Genomic DNA, 26,326 nt, shown 5'->3' on the forward strand with positions numbered 1-26,326 from the left:
TGCTATGCAGAAGATTCAGTTTTACCTGGTAGAACTTATTTGTATTTTGCGTCTTGTCCTTTTGGTGCACTATCAGGTTCCTCACCACATCCGGTTTGCACAATTGGGGAAGTAGAAGGTATTCAAATGGACTCCAGCACTGTCCAATAGAAACAGAAGATAACCCATATATGTAATTGTAAATTTATTTTCTGGTAGTCACATAAAACATAAGAAAACAAGCCTAATGAATTTTAACTCAAAATAGAATCATTTAACATGTGAGCAACTTTAAACGTTCTCAAGCAGATAGTTTACATTCTCTTTTCCCCATTACGTCTTCCAAAATAAGAGTGTATTTGGCTCACAGCACATCTCCATTCAGATACGCCCCATTTCAGGTCTCAGTAGCCATTTGTGACTGGTGGCTACCATATCAAACAGCTCAGATGTAGATTCCTTTACTATTTCAACTCAAAGTCTTTCGGTGAATCATGCCCTTTATTCCAATGGGTGTTACAGATATTAGAAGTTCAGGGCCTCGAGTCATTGACATTTGTATTCATGTTGTGTCTTCATCACTAGCAGTAGTGATTTTAAGTATCGTGTCATGATAGCTCTATGCTTGTAAAGATAAAAGTCCCAAGCACTATCAGCTGTTCATTCAGCTCATGGAAATTCTAATACTGTGTTCACTTTCTTTTTTCTATAGACATTTGCCATGGCTGAACACTTCAAACAAATCATTAGATGTCCTGTCTGTCTAAAAGATCTTGAAGAACCCGTGCAACTGAAATGTGGGTATGTCTGCTGCCTCCAGTGCCTCAATTCACTCCAGAAGGAGCCCGATGGGGAAGGTTTACTGTGCGGCTTCTGCTCTGTGGTCTCTCAGAAGGATGACATCAAGCCCCACTACAAGCTGAGGGCGCTGGTTCCCATCATCAAGGAACTAGAGCCCAAGCTGAAATCTAGTCTAACAATGAACCCAAGGATGAGGAAGTTTCAAGGTAAGGAATCTACATGACCTGCGACTACCCATAAAAGGCACTGGGAAAACGACTTTCAAACATTTCTTCATTAAACATAGGCAGTAGCAGATATCTAGCATCTCAAACTTGCATGCTTCACACTCAACAGCAGTTCTCACCTTTGCGTATAGCTTTTCATGGAATCTGTGCAAGTTTGTACAGTCCTTTGGAGAGCAAGCTACAGTCTTCTTTCATGTATCATATGTGCGAAATGGAAAAATAATTTTAATCCAATTATTCACTAACTGATTTCCAAAGGAATTTCTAATATGAATCAGGTGGACTTGTTACAATTATCGTATTCATGCAATCTATAGATAAACTTTAACCTCATCAGGTGGCCAAACAAGTTTCCCCAGGAAATTTTGATTTGGGAGAGAAAGGAGAATAAATGTGAAAGTGAATAACGTACTTAAGTGTTTGCAGTAAAAGGGCAGAGGGAGTCTGTAGTGTGTGTGTTTGCTGAACTACTGCTTCTTATTTCCACAGTGGATATGACCTTGGATGTGGACACAGCCAACAACTATCTCATCATTTCTGAAGACCTGAGGAGTTTCCGAAGTGGGGATGTCAGCCAGAATAGGAAGGAGCAAGCTGAGAGATTCGACGCTGTACTGTGCGTCCTGGGCGCCCCTCGCTTCACTTCCGGCCGCCATTACTGGGAGGTGGATGTGGGCACCAGCCAAGTATGGGATGTGGGCGTGTGCAAGGAATCTGTGAGCCGACAGGGGAAGATTGTGCTTTCTTCAGAACACGGCTTCTTGACTGTGGGTTGCAGAGAAGGAAAGGTCTTTGCTGCCAGCACTATGCCTATGACTCCTCTCTGGGTGAGTCCCCAGTTGCACAGAGTGGGGATTTTCCTGGATGTAGGTATGAGGTCCGTTTCCTTTTACAATGTTAGTGATGGGTGCCATATCTACACATTCAGCAAAATCCCTGTTTGCGAGCCATGGCGTCCATTTTTTGCTCATAAAAGTGGAACTGAAGATGATCAGAGCATCCTGAGTATCTGTTCTGTGATCAGTCCAGCCAGTGCCAGTGCCCCAGTTTCTTCTGGGGAAAGTCAATCAACATTTGAACAGAATCATCTTTAGGAAGTTTCTGTGCGCCCATAGCCATAGCTAAGAACTTTTCTGCTAGATACACATAGCTACAAAGGGATAGAAGGGAAAGAGCCATCATACTATAAACCATGAACAGAAAGCAGTTATATGAATTAGGGGAAAATGACATTGTACTTAAAGTTTGTCATGGTATTTTCTTTGAGGCTTATGTTTATATTTCTGTTCAATAAATATTTTGAAAATTCAGATTCATTTGCCAATGTTTTCTGTTTTCTGCAAGATTAGTGTACTATGTGTTATGGAAGTGATGAACTAAATAATAATTTGAATGGGACCCAACACAGTAAGTGAATTTCAAATGATAAGGACCTAGGAATACGGCAAAATTATACATGTTTATGTGTTCAGTTTAACCCAACAACTGAACACTGACATTCATTTGAAGTGCACACTGAGTGTTTGCCAGAAATGTGTGTGGTCTGAGAGAGAACTCATTAGCTTTCAAATGGAAATATTATACACCGTCTTCTATGCTGGCAAGAGAGTCAAATAAGAAATCAATAAGAGGAAAAAATTCATAGATTGTCCACATAAATGGAAATGAAATAACCACTTGTAAATAAAATGATCAAAGATGAAATTACAATGGAAATTTCAGCTACTCTGAGTTGAATGAAAAGCACACATTTACAAAATTTCTAGATGCAGTTGAAGCTTGGTGAGAAACTCATAATAGGAAGAAGATACCATAATCAGCCACCTTAATTTCTACTTTAAGGTACTTTGCTAAGAGCAATTCAATTGTCAGCATTTTGATGAAAACCATCTAACAAGTATCTAGGAAGTTCCAGACTTTCTCACATCTTCCCGTGTTCTTCTGAGCCCTCCAAATGGTTGCAACCTCTGCCCGTTAGCCAGTTCCAAAGTCGCTTCCACATTTTCAGGTATCTTAATAGCAGTGCCCCGCTCCTGGTACCAACATTCTGTATTAGTTCATTCTCACACTGCTATAAAGAACTACCTGAGACTGGGTAATTGATGAAGAAAAGAGGTTTCATTAATTTATAGTTCTGCAGGTCACACAAGGAACATCTCTGGTTGGCCTCGGGAAACTGAACAATCATGGAGGAAGGCAAAGGGGAAGCAAGTGGCTTTTTCACATAGTGATAGGAAAGAGAGGAAAAGGAAAGTGCTATACACTTTTAAATCGTCAGATGTTGTGAGAACTCACTCACCATCATGGGAACAGCGTGGAGGAAATCCGTCCCCATGATCCAATCATCTCCCACCTGGTCCCTCCCCCAACACTGAGGATTACAATTCAGCACGAGATTTGGCTGCGGACACAGAGCCAAACCGTATCACTTGATATGATCCCACAGAATACTATTAATTTTCATTCAGTCTTTTATTTCTTAACAAATGGTGGTAAAGTATATATAATTTACCATCTTCACCGTTTTTAAGTGTAAAATTCAATGGTATTTATTATGTCCATATTATTTTGCCACCATCACTGCCAAAATATCCCATGGTCTCACTTATATGTGAAATCTAAAAGAAATTTGGTCTCAGAGAGTAGAGCAGTGGTTATTAGAGGCTGAGGAAGGTAGGAGGAAGTAAGGAAATAAGAAGAGGTGAGTTAATCAGTTGAGGTCAAGAGTTCGAGACCATCCTGGCCAATATGGCGAAACCCCTTCTCTACTAAAAAGACAAAAATTAGCCAGACGTGGTGCTGGGCACCTGTAATCCCAGCTACTCGGGAGGCTGAGGCTGGAGAATCACTTAAACCTGGGAGGTGGAAGTTGCGTGAAGCTGAGATAGCACCACTGCACTCCAGCCTGGGCAACAGAGTGAGACCTTATCTCAAAAAAAAAAAAAAAATTGACGGAAGGAAGGAATTCATAATAAACGTGGGTTTCCATTTAAAGCCAAAACATTTGTGGTAACCTCTCTCTATATCATTAGTAAAACTCTTATTTCTGCCTAAATTAAAATATGATTTGATGAAGAAGGTGTGGCCTGATGTGATTAAGGTGGGAAGAGGTACCCTCTTCAATAAAAGCCTCTTGCCCATGGATGTCACTCCAAAACCAAATTATTTCAGAAGGTTTGAAGGCAAAAAAAAAAAAAAAAAAGCCACAGTAGAAGAAAGGTAAATCCAATTCTATATAATTTACATTTCTACAATGGGCAGAGAGAGCAAAGTGCAGGGAATTGGGTAATTTATTAATTCAGCAAGTGTTGTGTGAAGCCATGAAGCCGACTCCATGCCAGGTACAGTGTGTGCCCTGAGCCCTCTGCCCTGGCAGCTATTGGCAGGACTTCAATTTCAAAACCCAGGCTGGTGAAGTGACAAGGGCCTTCATTTTCCTTAATCAAATCATAGCTTCAAAGACTCTGCAGGACGCTGGTGAGTTGAGTTTTAGCCATTAACTTACTGAATTTCTCAGGTCCCGTTAGTTTTTCCCACAGCCATATGAGACCAGCTGGGGGAGTCGCAGGGTCTTTGAGTCTACACCAGCGCTGTTCATAAGAAATAGACCGTGACCCATATATGTCATGATAAGTTTTCTAGATACACTAAAGAAAATGGAAAGAAATATGTTGAATTAATTTTAATATCCAAAAGATTTGTCATTTTAACATGGAACCAATATTAAACAGCTATGAATGACGACTTTTTTCATGTAACATCGTGACAGTCTAGTGTGTATTTTATAGTCACGGTATGTCTCAATTGAGATAAACTCCATTTCAGGGGCGTGCTAGCCACATGCTGTTGGTAGCCACCATATTGGACAGCCCGGATCGAGACCCTTTCACCACTTCAACTCTATGTGGAATAATGAACGATATTCTTCATTCCAGCTAGCATTTGAAATTCAGAAGTCAGCAGCCATGACTCTTCATGTCTGTACCCGTACTGCCTGGTACAAGGGATATCACATAGTAGGTACACAATCCCGAAAGTTAAAGAACCCCAGTTCATTCATCTCGTGAAATGTCCACGAAGAGGCACATTTTCCCCCCAGGCAGCAGCCACGGCTGAACATTCGTGAGAAGAAAGTTGTCTTAACTGCCTGGCCTGTCTCAAGAAACCTGTATTCTTGAGATGTACATACATCAGCTGCGTCAATTCACTGAAGATGGAGCCCCAAGCGGAGGGTGTATGGTGCCCTTTCTGTACCATGGTCACTCTGAGAATGAGATCAAGATCAATTATCAACCAGGGAAGCCAACTTCCACAATCAAGGAACTAGAGCCACATCTGAGATCTGTTCTATAGCGGAACCAAGGATGCTGAAGTTCCAAGGTAAACTATCTGCTCCATCTAGACCCTCCCCACAAAGGGCCTAGGGAAAAGCAAGTGGGCAAATGCCTCTTCACTTGATATTAGCTGGATTCTGGCTCCTAACATTGTATGCACCTTTGAGCAACAGTGGTTCTTGCCTCTGAGTACAGAACCACCTGGAGATTTTTAAGAAAATATAATATTCAGGTCATGCCCTGGCCCTGTGCTGTCCAACAGGGTAGGCACTAGTGGCTCTGGATCATGAGAAATGCTGCTGGTACCTAGTGGAAACGATGCTATTCTGTGAGTATCGGGTTCAATGAAATATATTACTGAAGTTAATCTCACAAGGTCTTTTATATGTTTTTGAACGCAGCTACTAGTACATTTACAATGAGACATGCGGGTTATGTTATATTTCTTCAGGCAGCAATGGCCTACAACTTGAATATTTGTTAAATTGTCTGAGGATTTTATTAAAATGTGCATTCTGGTACTACACCTCTGGGATCTCCTGAGACTCAGGATTTCTGACAAGAGCCCAGAAATTTATGACAAGAGCAGCTGATGCTGCTGGTTCCTGAATCATGTGTCGTTTTGGGTATTGTTTTCCCTCCTTTACTAAGTTCTTTTGTTTTTTTCCTTCCAACTTGTATTTCAGGTTCATGATGGTACATGTGCAGCTTTTTGTGACATGATAATCTGCATGCCTCAGGGGTTTCGTGTACAGAAAGTTTCATCACCCAGGGAATGAGCACAGTACCTGAGAGGTAGTTTTTTGATTCTCGCCCTCCTCCCACCCTCTACCCTCGAGTTGCCCCCAGTGTCTCTTGTTCTCTTCTTTGTGTCCATGTGACCTCAGTGCTCAGCTCTCACTTCTAAGTGAGAACACGTGATATTTGCTTTCTTGTTCCCGTGTCATTTCACTTAGGACAGTGGCCTCCACCTGGATCCGTGTTACTGGAGAAGACATGATTTCATTCTTTGACTGTGTAGTATTGCATGGTGTATACGGGCCACATTGTGTTTATCCAGTCCACCACTCATGGCCATCCAGGTTGATTCCTTGTCTTTGCTAGTGTGGATGGTATTGTGATGAAGATTTACGTGCATGTGTCTTTATGATAGAAAAATAGGAATCGTGAAAATTTATACATTTCATTGGTGCAGATTGTTTTACTCTAATTAGTCTTTTTTTTTCAAGTTGGAGACTCACTCACTCTGTCGTCCAGGCTGGAGTACAGTGGCACAATCTCGGCTGACCGCAACCTCTGCTTCCTGGATTCACGTGATTCTCCTGCCTCAGACTCCCAAGTAGCTGGAAGTACAGGTGTGTGCGACCATGCTGGGCTAATATTTGTATGTTTAGTAGAGACGAGCTTTCTCCATGTTGGTCAGGTTGGTGTGGAACTCCTGGTCTCAAGTGATTCACCCGCCTCGTCTCCCCAAAATGCTGGGATTACACGCAAGACCCGCCGTGCCTAGCCTTCAATTAGATTTTAATGACATTTGTAAAAACAAAAAAAGAAATGGAAAAACTTCTGTGGAACCTCTGTAGTGAGATTTCATTTCAGTTATTTTACTTTATGCCCCTCAACTTCTAATTAGTTCATTTCTAAAATTTCTCTTTGGTTATTGATATTTTCTATTCTGTGAGGTGTTATTCTTCTAATTGACTTCAGTTCTTTGCGTGTTGTTTCCTGTAGTTCTTTTGGTCCTCCTTAGACAAGTAATTTAGTCTGTGGAGAGGAAGCCCAATGTCTTGAGTTCTCATAGACATTTCTTTCATCTTGTGAGTTGTAGACATTCTGTTCTCTTTGTGTGCCTCCTATTTTTTTGGTTGAAAATTGGAAGTTTTATGTGGCAGACGCAGATCAGATTCTCAAACGTCACAGGTTTTTTTTTTGTGTGTTATACTTGTGGGCTGTAGTTTTCTGTTTTTGTTTTGTTTTGTTTGGACTTAAGGAAACTATTTTGCAAAAATTCTGTTTTTTCTCCTTTGTGGTCTCAGCTCATCCTGACTGACACTTCTCCTCACAGAACTTGGTGACTAGAAGACACACGGGAGTGCTTCCTCATCTTCTGGGCAAAACACAGAACCGAAGGAATCGTGAACAAAAGAATTCAGAGCCACGGTTGAGCAATAACATGTCCTGCCTGGTTCTGAGCCACCTCATCCACGCCGTGGCTGGACTGACAGTGTGGCTGCATGCTGGGCAGTGGCTGAGGGTGAGACCAGGATTTCCGGGTTCACCTCAAAGCCGTTTACCGTGCCAACACTGACAATGAGAGAAAGGAACACAGTTTCCTTTAGAAACTGAGCCAAGCCCTGGGTTGTCAGAAACTCTGAGCTTCTCTTCATTGTTAAAGACAAAATGTGGCACATATACATCATGGAATACTATGCATCCATAAAAGAGGATGACTTCATGTCCTTTGCAGGGACATGGATGAAGCTGGAAACCATCATTCTCAGTAAACTATCACAAGATTGGAAAACCAAACACCGCATGTTCTCACTCATAAGTGGGAGTTGAACAATGAGAACACATGGACACAGGGAGAGGAACATCACACACTGGGACCTGTCGGGGGGCGGGGGTTAGGAGAGGGATAGCATTAGGGAGAAATACCTGATGTAGGTGACAGGTTGACGGGTGCAGCAAGCCAACATGGCACACGAATACTTATGTAACAAATCTGCACGTTCTGCACGTGTACTCCAGAACTTAAAGTATAATTAAAGAAAAGAAAAAGAAAAGTCTGCTTGTACAGTGAACAGGTCCTGGGGATCAGAAGCCACCGATGCCAACCATTTATGTCTGGTTCTGTGACACGCCTGCAGGGACAGGGCATGGAGAATACAGCCCTCGCTGACTGGGATGTTGAAGGACAGGTTTATTCAAACACAGAAGACCCTTAAAGTACTGAAGTGTACATGAGAGCGGGCAAGGAAATCTTTACCAGTGTCTTAATAGAAGCCAGCAGAGCTACTTTCTGTGAAAAGATGCAATTGGAAAAGATGTTGAAAGTGTGTGCCGGCAATCCTAATACGCTATTCTGTAATTCTGAATGGAAGAACACCTCCCCGAAGACGTGAGCATGAATGCAATTCCAGGCTGAAAGATATTTTGGGAGAATATTCCAGAGGCAAGTCAACCCACTGGGCTTGGTGGTTTTCACAACAGAGGCCACCTGGTATTCTGAAAGAGAACATAAATTTTGTTCAGGACTTACTGAAAGCAGATAAAATGTAAAAGATGTTAGGGATCAGTGCTCCATGAACATGGGTCCATAAAATTACAAGCTGGAGAATAACTACTCCCATAAATGTGAGTCTATTTTAAAAGGATTTATATAGGAAAATAAACTAATTAGAATTATGCAAGAAGAGATAAGCATTTTCTCTCTGCATGCATATGTGTAGATATGGTATGTGTGTATACATGGACATACGTGTGGCAGATTATATTATAGATTCCGATCAGTGAAGAAATGCAATGTGCAAGGATTTGAGAGAATATACGCATCACAACGTTGAGTTTCGTGTTTCTCAATTTGCCTTCATGTGACAAAAGGCATTGAGATCTGCCTTGGCTTTGAATATGAAAGAAGAGAATCCAGCCATCACTAGAGAACGATTACTATGGACATGATTAAATTAAAGACTATTAATTTCATCACGTTAATGTGATTATGTCCTTTTCCACCCTACCTCCAGTCTCCCTGTTTTACATTCTTATCCATGAACTCTGATCACCTATCATACATTTAATATATGAGGAACCCATTTTTGAACATTTTTGAAAAAGAAATTAATTTCATTTCATTTATGTTGTGATGTAAGGGAAACAGTAAGATTGTAACAATAGCTTTTAGCTTTAATTTTAGATGCTATAACTAAAAAGAAAAACAGGACTTTCACTGGCTGACTGATTGTCTGGAAACATTTTTGGGATTTCTTTTCTAAGCTTCTTAATTAGAATCTGTACATTATAGAGAAAATGTTTTTCAGAGTTGAGTGTGGTCTGTGGAGTGTCCTATTAGTAACAACTTCTGAGTAGGTTGAACTCACCTCTTTTATTGACTTGTGAAAAAGTGTTACATTTATAATCAAAAAGTCTTTGAAAGTCACACCATTCATTTTAGAGGAATTTTAAATGTCACCCCAATTTTTAAGATTTTAATTAGTTTCCAAATTTTAATCAATAGGCATAATATTCAAGATCTTATCTGAAAATTATTACATGGCAATATTTTGTCCTTGTTAATTAAAAAATGGCACTGAAAACAAAATCGTCTTCCCTTATGATAAAAAGCTGTCCAAAAGTAACAATCTCAATGATGCCAGAATTAAATCAGAATCTGACTGGATTAAAAAGGAGGCGGTGGGTGTGTCTAAGGTGGGTGGAGAGACCCTCTCGTATAAAAGCCCCTGGGAGCCAGCTCTCACTCCAGATCTGAGCTGTCCGCAGAAGCAACAGGAGGCCAGGGGAGAAACTCCAGAAGGAGAGGTGAGTTCAATCTTATGGAATTCATTTTTACAAAAGGCGTATGAGAGTCTAGGGGAATGCAATAATTTCTTGATTCCACAAGTGTTGTCTGAGGCCAACTCCATGACAGACACACTGTATTTCTGGAAGAGAATGGGACCTCTGCCCTGGTGACAGTTAGGTAAGTCTTAGATTTTCCATACCAAGACTAGAGAAATGACAATCTCCATTTGCTTGCATTTCATCAGAATTTGGCAGACTTTCTGAAATGATGGAGAGAAGTTTGGTGGCTGTGTTATTCAACATCAGGTTTTCCTACGGGTTTGGCATTGTTTTCCTATTCTCCCCTTCCCACAACCCCTGGCAACCATCATTCTTCTCTTGTTTTCTGATTTTTTTTCCTTCGGGTTTTTGTTCCTTTTATTTCAGAAAGAGAAAGGGAAAGAAATAAAAAGCAAAGTTTGTTTAAATTGCTATTGCAGAAAAGATCCGGCTGGATGCTGGGACCTACCTCTTCCGGGATGGGGATTCATTATTTATTTAACTTTTTTGAGACAGGGTCTCGCTGTGTCGCGCAGTCTGTTGTGCAGTGGCTATTTTCTGATTCTGTGAGATCAGTCAACTCAGATTCCACATAAATGAGATCATACAGTGTACACTTCCCTCAGTCTCACTTATTCCACTTCCCATAACGCCCTCAGCCTTCATCCACATTGGTGCAAATGCCAGGATTTCCTTCTTTTTTATGGTACAATAATGCATTGTATGTATCACCATTTCCTCATCCATTTTTCTCCCACAGACTCTGGGGTTGTTTCCATGGCTATTGTGAATAACGCTGCAGAGAACCTGAGAGTCTAGATATCTCTTTGACATGCTGACCTCTTTCTTTCATGTATAAACACAGAAGTAGGGTTGCTGGAACACAGGCAGTTCTACTCTTCATGTTTTCAGAAACCTCCCTAGTATTTTCTCTAGTGGTTGTACCAATTCTCTTTCCCACCAACCGTGTACAAGGGTTACCCTTTCTCCACATCCTTACCAACACTTATCTTTTGTCTTTTTCATCATAGCCATCCTAGTAGTGGTGGGGTAATATCTTATGGCGGTTTTGTTGCTGGAGGGCTCAGGAGGGTCTCCGGATGCCAGAGACACCCCAGTCCCAGCCAGTTTCCAGGTTCTTGATGCTGTCAGGAGAATGAATTCAGGGATGAGCCAGAATGAAGTGAAAGGCAAGAAGTTTCTATTCCAGAGCAAAAGCACAGACTTAGGAGAGAAGTGTGGGTGTGATTCTGAGAGCTGGTGGCGTGCATAGGAGTTCGGCTTTTTTATTTTTATGAGCCCTTCAAATTAGGAGGTGAACTAATCATTAGGTTTTCTAAGAAAAAAGCAGAGTTTTTGGAATTGGTGTGGTACCCATTTTGATACTACATATGGGCAAGCTGGGGTCAGCCGTGACAATGCAGAGTGTGTGATTTAGTGTGGTGATGACCATGGTAATTACCGTGGTAATGGTTTCAACCTGCTTAACTCCCTCCTGTTTTTGTAGCACCTCATCAGCTCAGGGTCCTCCTTGTCCTTGTAATTTTAATGACAAGTGGCTAATTTTAACAGGCACCATTTTGGTCTTATGTGAAATTGTCACTGGATATGTTCTCGATTCTCTTGTGAACACACAGTATTCCTGCCTCAGTTTAAGTTACATTTCTCTGATGGTGAGTGAAGTGGAGCTTGTTCTTCAGTACTTGCTGGTCATTGGTGTGTATTTATCAGAGAAATGTCTGCTTCGGTTTTTGTTCATTGGAAATTGGATTATTTTGGCTGTTTTTTTCTTTTTGCTATTGCCTTGAAAAAATTCCTTATATATTTTGGATATTAAACCATTGTCATATATATGGCTGCTTGTTTGTTTTTTTTTCATTTCTGTTTTTTGCTTTTTTTCTGCTGTGCAGAAGATTCAGTTTTACCTGGTACAACTTATTTGTATTTTGTGTCTTGTCCTTTTGGTGTGCTATCAGGTTTTTCACCACATCCAGTTTGCACAGTTGGGGAAGTAGAAGGTCTTCAAATGGACTCCAGCACTGTCCAATAGAAACAGAAGATAACCCATGTATGTAATTGTCAATTTGTTTTCTGGTAGTCACATAAAACATAACAAAACAAGCCTGATGAATTTTAACTCAAAATAGAATCATTTAACATGTGAGCAACTTTAAACGTTCTCAAGCAGATAGTTTACATTCTCTTTTCCCCATTATGTCTTCAAAACTGAAAGTGTATTTGGCTCACAGCACATCTCCATTCAGATACGCCCCATTTCAGGTCTCAACAGCCATTTGTGACTGGTGGCTACCATATCAAACAGCTCAGGTGTAGACTCCTTTACTATTCCAACTCAAAGTCTTTTGGTGAATCATGCCGTTTATTCCATTGGGTATCACAGATATTAGAAGTTCAGGGTCTCGAGTCATTGACATTTGTATTCATGTTGTGTCTTCATCACTAGCAGTAGTGATTTTAAGTATCGTGCCATGATAGCTCTACGCTTGTGAAGATAAAAGTCCCAAGCACTATCAGCTGTTCATTCAGCTCATGGAAATTCTAATACTATGTTCACTTTTTGTTTTCTATAGACATTTGCCATGGCTAAACACTTCAAGCAAATCATTAGATGTCCTGTCTGTCTAAAAGACTTTGAAGAACCCGTGCAACTGAAATGTGGATATGTCTGCTGCCTCCAGTGCCTCAATTCACTCCAGAAGGAGCCCGATGGGGAAGGTTTACTGTGCGGCTTCTGCTCTGTGGTCTCTCAGAAGGATGACATCAAGCCCCACTACAAGCTGAGGGCGCTGGTTCCCATCATCAAGGAACTAGAGCCCAAGCTGAAATCTAGTCTAACAATGAACCCAAGGATGAGGAAATTTCAAGGTAAGGAATCTACATGACCTGCCACAACCCATAAAAGGCACTGGGCAAACGACTTTCAAACATTTCTTCATTAAACATAGGCAGTAGCAGATATCTAGCATGTCAAACTTGCATGCTTCACACTCAACAGCAGTTCTCACCTTTGTGTATAGATTTTCATGGAATCTGTGCAAGTTTGTACAATCCTTTGGAGAGCAAGCTCCTGTCTTCTTTCATGTATCATACGTGCTAAATGGAAAAATAATTTTAATCCAGTTATCCACTAACTGATTTCCAAAGGAATTTCTAATATGAATCAGGTGGACTTGTTACAATTATCGTATTCATGCAATCTATAGATAAACTTTAACCTCATCAGGTGGCCAAACAGGTTTCCCCAGGAAATTTTGATTTGGGAGAGAAAGGAGAATAAAAGTGAAAGTGAATAACGTAACTAAGTGTTTGCAGTAAAAGGGCAGAGGGAGTTTGTAGTGTGTGTGTTTGCTGAACTACTGCTTCTTATTTCCACAGTGGATATGACCTTGGATGTGGACACAGCCAACAACTATCTCATCATTTCTGAAGACCTGAGGAGTTTACGAAGTGGGGATGTCAACCAGAATAGGAAGGAGCAAGCTGAGAGATTCGACGCTGCACTGTGCGTCTTGGGCGCCCCTCGCTTCACTTCCGGCCGCCATTACTGGGAGGTGGACGTGGGCACCAGCCAAATATGGGATGTGGGCGTGTGCAAGGAATCTGTGAACCGACAGGGGGAGATTGTGCTTTCTTCAGAACACGGCTTCTTGACTGTGGGTTGCAGAAAAGGAAAGATCTTTGCTGCCAGCACTATGCCTATGACTCGTCTCTGGGTGTGTTCCCCGTTGCACAGAGTGGGGATTTTCCTGGATGTAGGTATGAGGTCCGTTTCCTTTTACAATGTTAGTGATGGGTGCCATATCTACACATTCAGCAAAATTCCTGTTTGCGAGCCATGGCGTCCATTTTTTGCTCATAAACGTGGAACTCAAGATGATCAGAGCATCCTGAGTATCTGTTCTGTGATCAATCCAGCCAGTGCCAGTGCCCCAGTTTCTTTTGGGGAAAGTCAATCAACATTTCAACAGAATCATCTTTAGGAAGTTTCTGTGTGCCCATAGCCATAGCTAAGAACTTTTCTCCTAGATATACATAGCTACAAAGCGATAGAAGGGAAAGAGCCATCATTCTGTAAACCATGAACAGAAATCAATTATATGAATTAGGGGAAAATGACATTGTACTTAAAGTTTGTCAGGTTATATTCTTTGGGGCTTTTGTTTATATTTCTGTTCAATAAATATTTTGAAAATTCAGATTCCTTTGCCAATGTTTTCTGTTTTCTGCAAGATTAGTGTACTATGTGCTATGGAAGTGATGAACTTAATAATAATTTGAATGGGACCCAACACAGTAACTGAATTTCAAATGATAAGAACCTACGAATATAGCAAAATTATACATGTTTATGTATTCAGTTTAACGCAACAACTGAACACTGACATTCATTTGAAGTGCACACTGAGTGTTTGCCACAAATATGTGTGGTCTTAGAGAGAACTCATTAGCTTTGAAATTGAAATACTATACACCCTCTTCTATGATGGCCACAGAGTCAAATTAGAAGTCAATAACTGGAAGAAATCCATAAATTTCATTTCATTACATGGAAATGAAATAACCACTTGTAAATAAAATGATCAAATATGAAATTACAATGGAAATTACAGCTATCCTGAGTTGAATGAAAAGCACACCTTTACAAAATTTCTAGACGCAGTTGAAGCTTGGTGGGAAACTCATAATAGGAAGAAAATACCATAATCAGTCACCTTAATTTCTACTTTAAGTTACTTCCCTAAGAGCAATTCAATTGTCAGCATTTTGATGAAAACCATCTAACAAGTATCTAGGAAGTTCCAGACTTTTTCACATCTTCCTGTCTTCTTCTGAGCCCTCCAAATGGTTGCAACCTCTGCCCGTTACCCAGTTCCAAAGTCGATTCCATATTTTCAGGTATCTTAATAGCAGTGCCCCACTCCTGGTACCAATATTTTGTACTAGTTCGTTCTCACACCGCTATAAAGAACTACCTGAGACTGGGTAATTGATGAAGAAAAGAGGTTTCATCAATTTATGGTTCTGCGGGTCGCATAGGGAACATCACTGGTTGGCCTCGGGAAACTGAACAATCATGGAGGAAGGCAAAGGGGAAGCAAGTGGCTTTTTCACATAGTGACAGGAAAGAGAGAAAAGGGAAAGTGCCATACACTTTTAAATCGTCAGATCTTGTGAGAAATCACTCACAGTCATGGGAACGGTGTGGAGGAAATCCGTCCCTATGATCCAATCATCTCCCACCTGGTCCCTCCCCAACACCGAGGATTACAATTCAACATGAGATTTGGCTGGGGACACAGAGCCAAACCGTATCACTTGATATGATCCCACAGAATACTATTAATTTTCATTCAGTCTTTTATTTCTTAACAAATCGTGGTAAAGTATATATAATTTACCATCTTTGCCATTTTTAAGTGTAAAATTCAATGGTATTTTTTATGTCCGTCTTATTTTGCCACCATCACTGCCATTCATCTCCAGAAATCTTTTCATCTTACAAAATGGAAACTGTATACCCATCCTAGCCCATTTTTCAATTCATCTATTTGTTTTCTTGCTTGAGTGCCTTATGTATTCTGGATATTAACCCCTTATCAGATGTATGGTTTGCAAATATTTTCTCCCGCTGTGTAGATTGTCTCTTCACTTTCTTGTTTCCTTTGTTGTGCAGAAGCTTTTAAATGTGATGCAATCCCATTTGTCTATGTTTGCTTTTGTTGCCTGTGATTTAGGGGTTATATCAAAAAAAGTTTCTTAGATGTTTCCCCCTGTGTTTTGATCTGATAGTTTTACCATTTCAGGTCTTTCATTTAACTCTTTACTCCATTTTGAGTTGATTCATGCATGCAGTTTGATGTAAAGATACAATTTTATTCTTCTATATGTGGATGAGTTCTTCGAGTGCAATTTATTGAAGGGGCTGTACTTTCCCCATTTTGTGTTATGGATCCTTTGTCAAAAATCAATCTTACCACATGTGCATGGGTTTATATGGGAGGTTTCTATCCTGTTTCATTGGTAGACATGGCTGTTTTCATTCTAGTACCATGTCGTTTTGATTATAATAGTTTTATATTTTGAAATCAAGTAGTGGGATGTCTACAGCTGTGAGTTTTTTTTGCATATGATTGTTGTAGCTATTTGGGGTCTTTTGTGGCTTCACACAAATTTTAGGACTTTTTTCTCTTTTTCTGTGAAAAATGACAATTGTGATTTGGATTGCATTGAATCTGTGGATCCTTTTGAGTGTATAGACATTTTAACAATATTAATTCTAATCCATGAACATGAGATATCTTTTTATTTGTGTTTTTGTCAGGTCAGGATAGTTTTGATTTCCATTGAAATTTAATATTTGATCACAATTTCATTTAAAAGGGTTAAATTCCATGGATTTGGAGGATTTATGGATTTCTTCCCATTACTGATTTCTAACTTAACTCTGGTGCCATTAGAGAAGGGAGTATATATTATTTCAATTTTAATCTTAATGAGTTTTGTCTGTGATCCCACATATCTAACTCTGGCAAATACTGTGTACACTTGAATGTGAATATTCAGTTGTCGCGTTAAACTGAATACATAGACATGTAGATAATTTTACTGTAGTCAAATAAGGCCTTATATTTTGAAAATCAGTTACTCTGTTGTTTCACATTCAAATTATTATTTAGTTCATAACTTCCATAACACATAGTGCATTGATCTTGCAGAAAATAGAGAACATTGGCAAGTGAATCTGAAATTTCAAAATATTTATTGTACAGAAATATAAACATAAGCCCCAAAGAAAACAACATGACAAACTTTAAGTAAAATGTAATTTTCCTCTAATTAATATAACTGCTTTCTCTTCAAGGTTTACAGAATGATGGCTCTTTCCCTTCTATCCATTTGTAGCTATGTGTATCTGGCAGAAAGGTTCTTAGTTCTGGCTATGGGCGCACAGAAACTTCCTAAAGATGATTATGTTCAAATGTTTATTTACTTTCCCCAGAATAAATTGGGGCACTGGCACTGGCTGGATTTATCACAGCACAGATACTCAGGAAGCTCTCATCATCTTGAGTTCCACGTTGAAGAGAAAAAAATGGACGCCATGGCTCGCAAACAGGAATTTTGCTGAATGTGTAGATATGGCACCCATCACTGACATTGTAAAAGGAAATGGACCTCATACCTATATCCAGGAAAATCCCCACTCTGTGAAACTGGGGACTCACCAGGAGAGCAGTTATAGGCATAGTGCTGGCAGCAAAGACCGTTCCTTTTCTGCAACCCACAGTCAAGAAGCCGTCTTCTGAAGAAAGTGCGATCTTCCTCTGTCGGTTCACAGATTCCTTACAAATGCCCACATCCCATACTTTGCTGGTGCCCACGTCCACCTCCCAGTAATGGCGGCCGGAATTGAAGCGAGGGGCGCCCAGGACGCACCGTGAGGAGTCGAACCTCTCAGCTTGCTCCTTCCTAGTCTGGCGGAAATCCCCACATCGGACACTCCTCAGGTCTTCAGAAATGATGAGATAGTTGTTGGCTGTGTCCACATCCAAGGTCATATCCACTGTACAAAGAAGAACCAGTAGTTCAGCAAAGACAAGCACTAAAGACTCCCTCCATCCCTTTGCTGCAAACACCTAAATATATTATTAACTTTTACTTCTTTTATTCTACTTTCCCAAATCAAAATTTTCCTGTTTAGCCACCTGATGGGGTCAAATTTTATGTACAGAATGTTTGAATATAATAATTGTAACAAGTCCACCTGATTCATAGTAGAAATTCCTTTTGAATTACGTCATTGGATAATTTGATAAGTATTTTTTCCATTTAGCACATAGGATACATGAAGGAAGACAGTAGCTTGCTCTCCAAAGGATTGTACAAATTTGCACAGATTCCACGAATACCTATACGCAAACGTGAGAACTGCTGTTTGTGCAGCATAGAAGTTTTAGATGCCAGCCTTCTGATAATGCCCATATTTTAAAAAATGTTTGAAAGCTGTTTTTTCGGTTCCTTTTAAGGGTTGTAGCAGGTCGTATAGATTCCTTACCTTGAAACTTCCTCATCCTTGGGTTCATTGTTAGAATAGATTTCAGCTTGGGCTCTAGTTCCTTGATGATGGGAACCAGAGCCCTCAGCTTGTAGTGGGGCTTGATGTCATCCTTCTGAGAGACCACAGAGCAGAAGCCGCACAGTAAACCTTCCCCATCGGGCTCCTTCTGGAGTGAATCGAGGCATGGGAGGCAGTAGACACATCCACATTGCAGTTGCACGGGTTCTTCAAGATCTTTTAGACAGACAGGACATCTAATGGCTTGTTTGAAGTGTTCAGCCATGACAAATGTCTGTAGAAAAAAAATGAGCATGGTATTAGAATTTCTGTGAGCCAATAGTGAATAGCCAATAGTGCTTGGGACCTTTTATCTTTACATGCATAGAGATATCTTTGCATGATATTTACAACCACTACTACTAGTGAGGAAGAGACAACATAGATACAAATATAATTGACTCCGGGTGCTGAACTTCTAATATTTGTAATACTCATTGGAATAAAGGGCATGATTCACCAAAAGACTTTGAGTCGATGTAGTGAAGGCTGGGCGCGGTGGCTCACGCCTGTAATCCCAGCACCTTGGGAGGCTGAGGCAGGCGGATCACGAGGTCAGGAGATCGAGACAATCGTGGCTAACACGGTGAAACCCCGTCTCTACTAAAAATACAAAAAATTATCCCGGTGCAGTGGCGGGCGCCTGTAGTCCCAGCTACTCGGGAGGCTGAGGCGGGAGAGTGGCGCGAACCTGGGAGGCGGAGCTTGCAGTGAACTGAGATCGCACCACTGCACTCCAGCCTGGGCGACAGAGCGAGACTCCGTCCCCCAATAAAGTAAATGTTAACTATCTCCCTGAGAACATTGAAAATTGATTACATGTTGAAAGGATTATATTTATGAGTTAAAATTTGTTAGGCTTGTTTCATTATGCTTTATTTGACTACTTGAAAATAAACTTATAATTACCTATGTGGGTTATCTTTCTGTTGGACAGTTCTGGACTACATTTGAAAATTCTCTACCTCCCCAGCTGTCCAACCTGGATGTACTTTAAAAAAACTCTATAGCATAATATCACATCCAAAGCACAAGACAGAAACATTAATAAATAAGTTTTACTAGGTAAGAGTGAAAATATTCTGCATAGCACAAAACAAAGAAAGCAGCAAAATGTGAAGACCAGCTGCAGAATGGTAGAAATTATCTACTACCATATGGATAAAAATAAATTAATATTCAAAATACATAAGGAACTTATTTAAGGCAATAGCCAAAAAATTCCAATATTTAAATGGGCCAAAGACCTGAATTGACATTTCTCTGAAGAACAGGTACAGATTGCTAACAGGTCCTTAAAGCATGCTCAACTTCAGTAATCATCAGCTACATGAAAACTAAAACTGAGACAGGAATTCTGGGTAGTCACAGTAGAAAAAGGTATCAATTACTAATTTCTTTTTTTATTTTTATTTTTATTTTATTATTATTATACTTTAAGTTTTAGGGTACATTTGTACAACGTGCAGGCTACATATGTATACATGTGCCATGTTGGTGTGCTACACCCATTAACTCCTCATTTAGCATTAGGTATATCTCCTAATGCTATCCCTCCCCCCTCCCACAACAGTCCTCGCCCGGTGTGTGATGTTCCCCTCCTCCGTGTCCAAGTGTTCTCTTTGTTTAATTCCCACACATGAGTGAGAACATGCGGTGTTTGGTTTTTTGTCCTTGCAATAGTTTGCTGAGAATGATAGTTTCCAGCTTCATCCATGTCCCTACAAACGACATGAACTCATCATTTTTTATGGCTGCATAGTATTCCATGGTGTATATGTGCCACATTTTCTTAATCCAGTCTATCATTCACATAACAGCAAGAAAGGAGCTGTTAAATTAGCTATAAGGACAAGGAGGAGCTTCAGCTTTAACAAACAGGATGGAGCTAAGCAGGCTGAGACAGGCTGGGTGCAACATAGTATTTGATTTGACCCAAGCCCTACCCCAGACCTAATTATCTGCTCATTACCACACTAGATCACTCACCCAGCAGCTCCAGGATAGATCTGAGCATGCCCTCATTTAGTACGAAATTGGGTGGCACCCCCATTCTGAGAAATCTCTGCCTTTTCCCCAGAAAATCTCCTGATTATTCCATCCCCTAATTAGAAGACCTCAAAAAAATAGAAAACCCAAACCCTGTTGGGCTCGACTCATTCTCAGGAGCACGCCCTCCCACACTTCTCTCCTAACTGTGTCCTTTTGCTCTGGAATAGAAGCTGCTTGCCTTTCACTTCATCCTGAGTAGTTCCTGAATTTGTTCTCCTGACAGCATCAGGAACCTGGAAACTGGCTGGGACTGGGGTCTTTCTGGCATCCAGAGACCCTCCTGAGCCCTCCAGCAAGAAAACCACCATGAGATATTACCCCCCTCTGCTAGGATGGCTGTGATCAAAAAGACAAAAGATAAGTGTTGGTACGGATGTGGAGAAAGGGGAACCCTTGTACACGGTTGGTGGGAAAGAAAATTGGTACAACCACTACAGAAAATAGTAGTGAGATTTCTGAAAACATGAAGAATAGAACTGCCTGTGTTCCAGCAACCCTACTTCTGTGTTTATATGTGAAAAAAAGAGGTCAGCATGTCAAAGAGATATCTGCACTCTTAGGTTCTCTACAGCGTTATTCACAACAGCCATGGAAACAACCCCAGAGTCTGTGGGAGAAAAATGGATGAGTTAATGGTGGTATATACAATGAATTATTCTACCATAAAAAAGAAGGAAATCCTGGCATTGCACCAATGTGAAGGAAGGCTGAGGGCATTATGGGAAGTGAAATAAGTGAGGTTGAGGGAAGTAAATCGCTTGAACCTGGGAGTTGGAGGTCGTAGTGAGTGGACATTGCGTCACTGAACTCCACTCTGGGAGACAGAGCAAGACTCTATCTGAAAAAAAAAAACCGATCTCAGCTCACTGCAAGCTCCACTTCCTGGGTTCACACCATTCTCCTGCCTCAGCCTCCTGAGTAGCTGGAACTACAGGCACCCGCCACCAGGCCTGACTAATTTTTTGTATTTTTAGTAGAGATGGGGTTTCACTGTGTTAGCCAGGATGGTCTCCATCTCCTGACCTTGTGATCCGCCCGTCTCAGCCTCCCAAAGTGCTGGGATTACAGGCGTGAGCCACCGCGCCCGGCCTAGGAAGGAGATTCTGACATATGCTGTGACATGAATAAACCTTGAGGACATTATGCCAAGTGATAGAAACCAGTCACAAAACGACAAAAATTGTTCAATTAAACGTATATGAGGTACTTAAAGTGGTCAGAATCATAGAGACAAAGTAGAAATTATGGTTGCCAGGGGCTGAAGAAGAAAATGGGAAGTTATTGTTTAATCAGGACAGTTTCAGTTTTACAAGATAAACAGGGAGATGGATGTGACGATGCTTGTACAACATTATAAGTGTATTTAGTACCATTGAACTATACACTTAAAACGGTTAAGATGGTAAGTTTGGTATTATGTATATTTTACCACAATAAATTTTTTGAGACAAGGTCTTGCTCTGTGCCCAGGCTGAGTGTAGTGGCTCAATCACAGCTCCCTGCAGCCTCAACCGGCCTCCCACCCACACCCACTGGGGCTCAAGGACCTCCTCAACCTCCCCACCTCCGCCTCCCAAGTAGCTGGGACTACAGGCACACACCACCAGGCCCAGGTAATTTTTTTAGATTTTTGTAGAGATGATGTCTCACTATGTTGCCCAGGCTGGTCTCAAACTCCTGGCCTCAAGTAATCCTCCCACCTCGGCCTTCCAAAGTGCTGAGATTATAGGCAAGAGCTACCACACCCAGCAAAAAAAAAAGTTAATAATATACCATTTAGGTAATGCACAAGAAAGAGTTTGTGGCATATATATGTGAAATATATGTCTACATTTTTTAAAGGGGAAGTGCTTTGATTCCAAATCAAATATGTACATTCCATTCAAACACACATGGGACATTTACTAAACTTGACCTTATCTTGGGCATAAATAAAAGCTAAAAGAGAAACAGGTATTCTAAATCAGAGATCACTGGTCTCATTCAACAATCACAATAAAATTAGAAAATAAAGGCAAAAGCATGGAAATCCATTGTTAAATTTTTTTTTTTTTTTTTTTGAGACTGAGTCTCGCTCTGTTGCCCAGGCTGGAGTGCAGTGGCACCACCTCAGTTCACTGCAACCTCCGCCTCCCAGATTCAAGCAATTCTTTGCCTCAGCCTCCTGACTAGCTGGGATTAGAGGTGCCCACCACCACGCCTGGCTAATTTTTTTGTATTTTTGGTAGAGACGGGGTTTCACCATCTTGGCCAGCATGGTCTCGAACTCCTGACCTTGTGATCCACCCGCCTTGGCCTCCCAAAGTGCTGGGATTATAGGCATGAGCCACCGTGCCCGGCCTCCATTGTTAAATTTTAAGTGTACATTTTAATATAACAGGCAAGTAAGAAGCTAATTTAACTTATTGAGAAAGGAATGGACAAACTTCATGAAATAAACTTCAATGGCTGTTAAAAATAGGAAAAGTTTTCTAGAAGCTCATTTTCCATCCAGATTTGAAATATATAGGCTGGGTAGAGTGGCTTATGCCTGTAATCCCAAGCACTTTGGGAGGCTGAGGTGGGTGGATCACCTGAGGTCGGGAGTTCGAGACCAGCCTGCCCAATGTGGTGAAAGTCCAACTCTACTAAAAATACAAAAAATTAGCGGGGCATGGTGGCAGGCACCTGTAATCCCAGCTACTTGGGAGGCTGAGGCAGGAGAATCGCTTGAACCCGGGAGGCAGAGGTTGTAGTGAGCCGAGGTCACACCGTTGCACTTCAGCCTGGGAGACAAGAGCAAAACTCAGTTTCAAAAAAAAATGAATAATATATGTAATTTTCATCATAATATATGGGGAAATGGATGTTAAACACTGGTGGAATATAAATGCATGTAATTTTGGATGAAAATGTGGCAACCTGTATTAAAATGGAAAATGAAGATTTTCTTCAACCCCACAATTTTACTCGCTGGTATCCATTCCAAAGTAGCATTTTCAAATGTGCCCAGAGTTCTGTGTGCACAAATGGTCACTGCAGGGTTTTAAATAATTGTTGAAAGCAAAAACCTAAATATTCATAAGTAAGAAAACAGTTAAGTCATGGCACGGTATTATGGTACAACTGGACCATTATATGGAGTCAGAGGGAGACTAGAGGGGCTGGAGGAGAAGATATGGGGAGTGGTTTGATGGACATTGCATAGAGTTTCAGTTTGGTATGAACAGGTTCTAGGGATGGTGGTGATGATTGCACAGCAATGTAAATGCACTTAATGCCACTGAATTGTACTCTTAAAAATAGTTAAGATGGTAAGCTTTATGTATATTTCACCGAAGTTTTTTTTTTTTTTAAAAACCCTCACATCCCTTTAATCTCTTCTCCAAACATTCCTTTCTCCTTCCTGCTCTAGGGGAAGCCTTCCCTTGCAGATACTGAGTCTCCCGCGGCTCTCCCATGCCGACAGTTTCATCAGCCCCATTCTTCGTGCTGCAGAGTCCAGATAAGGGACGGATACCCTCTCTGGTGCTCCCTAACACTTCACAGACTTTAGGCCGACACTAGGCTCCACCACCCATTACCACTTTGTGTTGTTGCCATCCAAGGTCCCTAGCACAATCTCCTCATTCCTCCCAGATTCTACCCCCTGGCTCACCCCTACTCTCACGCTATTCTTGTGGCATGCAAAGCAAACATTACTGACAACGTGATGAACATGTCATTTAGCATAAGATTAGGACATTTTAGAACTGGCTGATAAAAGATTACTTCAAAACCAACCAGCCAAGTCACCAGATCAACAGGTCTCAAATTTCCTTCTCTCCACTTCACTCTTTCTCACTGCCAGAGATTTGGTGTTTTATTATTTGTCTCCCCAGGTTACATGAATTCCCCAATCACAACCAACATACCAAGTCTGGAAAATGGACCTTCAGTTTTCTATATTTTCTTCATTTCTCCTCAGCTCTCCAAGACCTCCAATTTTCTGTATCTCTAATTCAATTTCAGAAAAAAAAAAAAAATGAGGAGACAGTGCCTTCTGGAAGAGTCCCGTTCTCTCACCCAATTTAGAGTTGGGAAACACAAAAGTTAAAAAGTGAAAGTGCCGGCTGCACAACCTCTCTGCAAATTTATCTGGTTTTCATTACAGGCCGGGAATAGTGACTCTCACCTGTAATCTCAGCACACTGGGAGGTCGAGGTGGGCGGATCACTTGAGGTCAGGAGTTTGAGACCAGCCTGGCCAACATGGCAAAACCCCGTCTCTACTAAAAATACAAAAATTAGCTGGGAGTGGTGGCGTGCGCCTGGAGTCCCAGCTACTCGGGAGGCTGAGGCAGGAGAATCACTTGAACCCGGGAGGCAGAGATTGTGGTGAGCCGAGGTCACGCCATTGCACTCCAGCCTGGGTGACAATGCAAAACTCCATCTTAAAACAATAAATAAATAAATAAATAAATAAATGAATAAATAAATAAATGGTTTTCACTACAATGCATCCTTGCCAAAACAAAAGGTCAAGACTTGATCATTTCTGGTGCCCTCTTACCTGTTCCTTATGCCCTCCAGACCTTCAGGAAACACTGAGACTTTAGGGAAATGAAGAAGAAAGAAAGGTCGGGGGAAGACTTACCCAACCCAGCCCCTGGTCCCCCTGGCTGGAACTCAACAAAGAACAGCTGTGGAAACTTAGAATAAAAGGCCCTGGCTGCTCTGTGACTGGCCACAGAATCTCTCCTTTTCATTGGCTGTCATGGATATTGATGACTAGATGCAGAGGGCAATTGTTTAGGTTCTTTTTTAACTCCTCAGGTGTGAATGCTTTTCCCCCAGCTGGATAGTTCCATGATGCTGTTAATATCATCTCCCTACATAATATAATATGATCACAGGGCTTCTGCGAACTATCTTCTCCTGACCAATAATAGCTGGTTTGGCAGACTAGTAATGGGAACCACTCTGCTTATAATCTGAGTATCTGACTCCTCCTATGAACTTCCTACGGGAACCTATTTTGTGCATGTCTCAACTTCTGCTTTAAAAGTTGAGCACTTAAAAAGGAGCATTTGTATATAAGGAAATCAGTGAATATGCTTGAATAACTGGCTTTGGATATAAAGAGCAGAAGTCAGAATCTGCAGGTGTCTCCAAACGCCCTGTTACCCTCATCATTGACTCCTGTGCAAATGCTGCCCCCTCTTCACGCTCATCCCCATTATCCCCCCGCAGCTGCCATTCTTGTCTCCACCATCTTTAACGTTAATTGAATGCTAATGGTGTAAAAGCCCTACCACTAAGTGCATTTTATGCAAGATCCTTCTCTTCACAGCCCTCTGAAGTAGATAGCATTATTATTCCCATTGTCAAAGATACTTGAGGCCATCAGGGTGGAGGCTAGAGTTGAGAACATTCCTACTTGGTCAGCCCAAATTTTTTTTTTTTGACTTTTTTTTTTCTTTATTATTATTATTATTATTATTATTATACTTTAGGTTTTATGGTACATGTGTGCAATGTGCAGGTAAGTTACATATGTATACATGTGCCATGCTGGTGTGCTGCACCCACTAACTCGTCATCTAGCATTAGGTATATCTCCCAATGCTACCCCTCCCCCATCCCCCGACTCCACAACAGTCCCCGAAGTGTGATGTTCCCCTTCCTGTGTCCATGTGTTCTCATTGTTCAATTCCCACCTATGAGTGAGAATATGCGGTGTTTGGTTTTTTGTTCTTGCGATAGTTTACAGAGAATGATGATTTCCAATTTCATCCATGTCCCTACAAAGGACATGAACTCATCATTTTTTATGGCTGCATAGTATTCCATGGTGTATATGTGCCACATTTTCTTAATCCAGTCTATCATTGTTGGACATTTGGGTTGGTTCCAAGTCTTTGCTGTTGTGGATAATGCTGCAATAAACATACGTGTGCATGTGTCTTTATAGCAGCATGATTTATAGTCCTTTGGGTATATACCCAGTAATGGGATGGCTGGGTTGAATGGAATTTCTAGTTCTAGATCCCTGAGGAATCGCCACACTGACTTCCACAAGGGTTGAACTAGTTTACAGTCCCACCAACAGTGTAAAAGTGTTCCTATTTCTCCACATCCTCTCCAGCACCTGTTGTTTCCTGACTTTTTAATGATTGCCATTCTAACTGGTGTGAGATGGTATCTCATTGTGGTTTTGATTTGCAAAATTTTAACCACAGCATTGTGCTGCCTCCCAGGCATCATTGATCCCAGTGA

The 26,326-nt window shown here is 41.0% G+C and overlaps 3 protein-coding genes across 3 annotated transcripts; 2 read left to right on the plus strand and 1 right to left on the minus strand.

Moving 5' to 3' along the window:
* Positions 1-700: 700 nt before the first annotated feature.
* LOC129051803 (ret finger protein-like 4A) lies at positions 701-2,157 on the plus strand. The gene is made up of 2 exons (XM_054539110.2): positions 701-986; positions 1,497-2,157. Exons 1-2 carry the CDS (start codon positions 701-703, stop codon positions 2,099-2,101), a joined length of 891 nt encoding a protein of 296 aa, XP_054395085.2. The 3' UTR covers positions 2,102-2,157.
* A 10,344-nt stretch (positions 2,158-12,501) lies between these two features.
* Positions 12,502-13,902, plus strand: LOC129051833 (ret finger protein-like 4A). Its single transcript, XM_054539266.2, has 2 exons — positions 12,502-12,787; positions 13,298-13,902. Exons 1-2 carry the CDS (start codon positions 12,502-12,504, stop codon positions 13,900-13,902), a joined length of 891 nt encoding a protein of 296 aa, XP_054395241.2.
* Positions 13,903-16,905: 3,003 nt separating this feature from the next.
* Positions 16,906-18,264, minus strand: LOC112128509 (ret finger protein-like 4A). The gene is made up of 2 exons (XM_024236450.2): positions 17,979-18,264; positions 16,906-17,486 (listed from the first exon to the last, which is right to left on the minus strand). Exons 1-2 carry the CDS (start codon positions 18,262-18,264, stop codon positions 16,906-16,908), a joined length of 867 nt encoding a protein of 288 aa, XP_024092218.2.
* Between the last annotated feature and the right edge of the window lie 8,062 nt (positions 18,265-26,326).

This window comes from Pongo abelii, chromosome 20 (genome assembly GCF_028885655.2).
Source record: "Pongo abelii isolate AG06213 chromosome 20, NHGRI_mPonAbe1-v2.0_pri, whole genome shotgun sequence".
In the NCBI taxonomy this organism is placed as follows: Eukaryota; Metazoa; Chordata; class Mammalia; order Primates; family Hominidae; genus Pongo; species Pongo abelii.

Bases quoted from the DNA above. Each gene is read 5' to 3' on its own strand.
- LOC129051803 (XM_054539110.2), top strand. From the start codon at position 701: ATGGCTGAACACTTCAAACAAATCATTAGATGTCCTGTCTGTCTAAAA. The intron at 987-1,496 runs GTAAGGAATCTA...TTATTTCCACAG, and splicing joins AAGGATGAGGAAGTTTCAAG to TGGATATGACCTTGGATGTG.
- LOC129051833 (XM_054539266.2), top strand. From the start codon at position 12,502: ATGGCTAAACACTTCAAGCAAATCATTAGATGTCCTGTCTGTCTAAAA. The intron at 12,788-13,297 runs GTAAGGAATCTA...TTATTTCCACAG, and splicing joins AAGGATGAGGAAATTTCAAG to TGGATATGACCTTGGATGTG.
- LOC112128509 (XM_024236450.2), bottom strand. From the start codon at position 18,264: ATGGCTGAACACTTCAAACAAGCCATTAGATGTCCTGTCTGTCTAAAA. The intron at 17,487-17,978 runs GTAAGGAATCTA...TTCTTTGTACAG, and splicing joins AAGGATGAGGAAGTTTCAAG to TGGATATGACCTTGGATGTG.